Genomic DNA, 4,464 nt, shown 5'->3' with positions numbered 1-4,464 from the left:
TACCATCAGAGAATTTTAAAAACTGACTCAAGAAGCAAGATAGGGAAGTCATTCACATAAAATCTTTAAAAATAAACAAATTGGTTTTAAAATAAAATAGAAAATAGGGTCTTCCAGTGTGAAAGAGCACATTGAATACTTGCAGGCAATTAATGATCAGGCAAGTATACCTGCTTCTGAGTCCTAAAAATGGTTTCCCTCTATTAAACAAACAAAAAAATCCAAGAGCAACCAGACACCACCCCCACCAACAAAGGCACTGAAACAAAAGACTGATCTGTTTATATAGTCACATGAAAAATAAACATCTTTATTTTTTTGCCTACTTTATTTCATTTTTTTCAAATAAAATTTAAATCTGTACAAAGTATACTGTTACAGTATATATTTTGTAAGAATCAATGCCTAAAAGAATCACAATACTTCAATAAGCAGTACAGCAGACCTCGCTAGTTTCAGCTTTGATATTGAACAAACTCAAGCCGGTTGATGCACAACACATTTGCTTGGTTTCCACATGGTGAGTTCCCAGCACTGAGATGGGAGAACATGACAGCAAGTATGGTTATATTACAGCCTGACACACTGCGCTTCTTCATGTGATAATAACTGCACATATTTAATACAGAATGCTCAAATTTACTTTTTAAATTGCATTTGCTTACTTCTTAGTTGGCAAAATTCAGCATTCTTAATGGGGTCCCCAAACAGTGCAAATTAATGATATTCTATTGTATAATTGGCACATCTCCAATAAGGATTAACTTGTAAACGCAAAGAATATCACAACTTTGTCCTAAATTTTAACTAATATCCATCTGGTCCATTTAACCAAAGTTATTTTGGAAATATATTAAAGAACAATTCTCTTTCTGAAAGGATATTGTTTTGACCATTCTTTAGAGAAGATAAATTTTTAAATTGTCATTAAAATGTTTTACTATAAAAATTTTACAAACTTGATTAGAAATTTCAAGATTATGATTCACAGCAGACAAATACAAACTGTTTATGTTCCAACAATACCTACTCTTGATCTTTCAAACAGAGCACAACCATGTCAGCTGTGTTAACTAAAATTCTGAACAGTGTACTAAATTTGTAAGTGGTGCTGGGTCTAGCAAGTGTAAATACACAGTATATTTTAATGAAAAGAATTGTCTTCTTTATACTTTATTTGTTTTCCCATAAGGAAACATTAATGTTTACATTCTTTAATAAAGTTAATCTTACATCAGAATATAACTTAATACTGTCAGCAACAGGGACCACACACAGTAAATAAGAAGCACATTTAAAATAAGTCTGAATTCACATAGATTAACATTTGTTGGTTAATAAAATATCAACAGTATTACAATCTTACAATATTTACAGTAAGAAAAATCTAGAGTAATATATACCTTTCACAGCAGGATTCCTTTTTTTTTTAATTATTATTTCTTCCAGTTTGGGATTGTGTATACACAAAAAGCTCAAATAAAGCAACTCTGCAATATAATCTTAAAATAACGGCTACTGAGGGAAATTCTATCACAACCATTGAAAATAATGGTGACTTTTCACGGAGTCTGTGGCATCTGAGAACCCAGTTAATTAACCAAAGTCTTGCTCAAACCAGCCTCAGTTACCCAGATTAAAGCTGCAGAACTCCGGCCTTCCCTGACTGCTGAAAACCCAACAGATTTTCTCAACATGCTATAAGAAAAGAGGGAAAATAGGTTTCAGCTCACACCTCATGGCTGGAAGCCTCTGGCCAGTGCACATTCCCCAACTTATGCTAAAAGAGGGCCAATTTCATCCTCAAAGCATCACAAGAGTTTACTCTCCAGCTACAGGGCACTTTGACATAGAGTTCACTCATTCCCCAACTCTTATGCATTAAGACAAGGCATGAACTTGGCCCGTATAATACACACCAGCATCTTAGAGACTTGGGACCAGGGCAAAGAAACAGATTAGTACAGTTTGCACTGAGATCAACAGGGAAAATGGGAAGCGATGCATATTTCCAATTAGAACGGCAAGAAGAAGACCCACATCCCTAAACTGGAATTTGGCTAGGGCATCAGAGTTAGCACCCCCCCTCTGAGTACCACAAGCGATTAGGATGTGTGATCTTGGGCCTCCTCCAAGAGAGAGCAACTACAGTAAGTAACACCATGTGGGACATTAGTTCAGTGATGACTCCCAAGAAAGCAGATACGATTATTGAATCTGGGGCTGTCCACAGCACCTGAGGTCACTCATCTGCGCTGTGACCTGTCCCAACCCTGCTTATTTTAAGAGATCTGATGGGCACAGAGCACTCAGGGATACAGCTGCTGGCTACTTTGGACTCTAGATCTCACAGGTAATCAACAGGCATCTGGGATTGAATTAGCAAACTGTACCATAGCTCCTTAAACAGACACTGTCAGGTTTGAAATCATGTGAAGTGTGAATCTTCACTGTCAGGTCAGAAATCAAAGTGGGAGTCTTCCCACATCAGCCAAGGTTATTAAGTCAAAACCTTAGAGGAGTTGGACAGTTTATTATGTTGCAAGTGATTAGTTTACTTATTTCACTCAAGCTGGATTGGCAAATCAGAATGATCTATTTAGTTAGCTTTGTTTTTTTTTTGATTCTTACGTATGTGTTAACCCAAAGCTGTTGTATTTGGGCTAAATACACTGACAGAGAAAATTCAAACAACAAAAGTTTTCACCAAACTTCTGTGGCATTTTCTTTTTGGAAGTCAATGCAAGATCTAAAGGTATTTCTACCCAACAAAGTCTGTTTAAGTGTTGAATGTTATTTCCTTTTTGGTCCTATACAGAATGCTATGATTTCCATATAGGTCTGAATGCTGCTCCATGTAGATTCCTTCTGTATATCTAAAAATATATACTTTTCAGTAGTTCAATACATGGTTAATCTTCCCACAGAGGAAGATCTTTGTAATCACATGTTGCAAAGTAGAAAAACATCTCCTTTCTAAGAAAGGAAATATACTTTCCTATTGTACACTTTTGAATAAGCCCAAAGGCATGCACCAAAATTCATTATTAAAACTAATACATGCACTAAAATGGTGTAGAGTTAGACTTAAAGTGCTGCTTCTCAATTTTTAAGTTTGGAGAAGATATTTTGTCAGTTGTTGACTTAGAGATATCCCCCCTCCCCACCCACCTCACTCCACGGCATCAAGAAAGAAAAGTAAAAAGTATGCATAAATCTTTAAACTATTCTTTACATGGGGGAAAAGGACAGATATATCAACTATCCTATTTATAAACTGGATTCCCAGTTTTAAATAAAACCAATATTTACTGGTAAAAATTGTCAAAGCTAATACATCTAAACAAATGGTACTAGTAAATAACGTTCTACATAGAGAATAATTTACTTTGGTTTTATGTACCTTCTTAAAAATAATACTGGTGTCCCATACATCACCAAATTGATGTGTTCCAGCAAAGTTGTAAGGCAAATCTATTTTTTTTCCTAGTGACATCTTGTTTCCCAATAGACAAAACTAAAATCTTTTGGTGAGGAAGGGGTTAAGATAATGGCTAACCCCTTGGCATCCTGAGCATTGTGGTTTATCAAACTCTACCCTGCTGGAAGCTGTCAGGCACCCTGACCCTTGCCTTGAAGCAGGAATGGCTCCCATGTCTAGAGATGCCCTAACTCCTTATAAATAACTTGCAGAACTTTGCTTCTTTTTTCCTTCTGTCTGGATGTTATAATGTCTAACAAAGCTGGTTGCAATGTCATATTTTGCTAGTAGGGGCCACCACCTAACAATAATTCCAATCTGAAATGTTTTAAGCCAATAGCTAGTTCCTAATTTTATCAATTAATTGCATTAAAATTTTCTCTATAGAGTTTACTTAGAGCAGAGATCCTTAACTTGGGTTTCAGATGTGTGATGCCCCTGAGGTTGTATGTAAAATTATCTGTATATGTACATTTTTTTGGGGGGAGAGGGTCCATCACTTTCACCCGATTATCAAAGGTATCTGTGACCCCAAAAAGGGGTTACAGGGACTTAGAGGGATACCCGTAATTCATTTTATACCAGGATTGGGAAATGGGGGCAGAAAACTAAAAATGGCCTCAAAAAAAAAGGGCCAAATTGCTGATCTTTTCCCTTTATTCACATTTGGGAAATAAGTGATTCAAACTAGGAAAAATAATTAATTAAGCTGATTAATTCCATTAAAAAATAATCAAAACCACTTTCTAAAATTTTTTCATTTTCCATATATGGTAAATTTAGTCTCCAAAAAAAGGCTTAGAGACTGAATTTTTCTCTTTTCCCAAAGGAAATTTATAGATATAATGTTGATCATCATCCACATTTAAAGATTTGACAACATAAAACTTAAGACAACTCTAATGATGTAAGCCTTTAATTTACGATTTTGAGTAAAGGATTATCTAGAGTCAGATACAAATCTGTCAACTTTCATTTCCCAA

General features: G+C 35.3%; 1 protein-coding gene across 1 annotated transcript; it reads right to left on the bottom strand.

Annotated features, from left to right (window-relative positions):
- Positions 1–331: 331 nt before the first annotated feature.
- Positions 332–3,125, bottom strand: IGIP (IgA inducing protein). Its single transcript, XM_058542421.1, has one exon. The coding sequence runs from the start codon at positions 615–617 to the stop codon at positions 456–458; it is 162 nt and encodes a 53-aa protein (XP_058398404.1). The 5' UTR covers positions 618–3,125; the 3' UTR covers positions 332–455.
- Between the last annotated feature and the right edge of the window lie 1,339 nt (positions 3,126–4,464).

This window comes from Diceros bicornis, chromosome 1, assembly GCF_020826845.1.
Source record: "Diceros bicornis minor isolate mBicDic1 chromosome 1, mDicBic1.mat.cur, whole genome shotgun sequence".
Taxonomy (NCBI): domain Eukaryota; kingdom Metazoa; phylum Chordata; class Mammalia; order Perissodactyla; family Rhinocerotidae; genus Diceros; species Diceros bicornis.
Note: the sequence above shows the minus strand (reverse complement) of the source record. Positions and strands in the feature narration are given on the sequence as shown.

What these genes read in the sequence shown, in the direction of transcription:
- IGIP (XM_058542421.1), bottom strand. Translation starts at nt 617, where the DNA reads ATGTGCAGTTATTATCACATGAAGAAGCGCAGTGTGTCAGGCTGTAAT.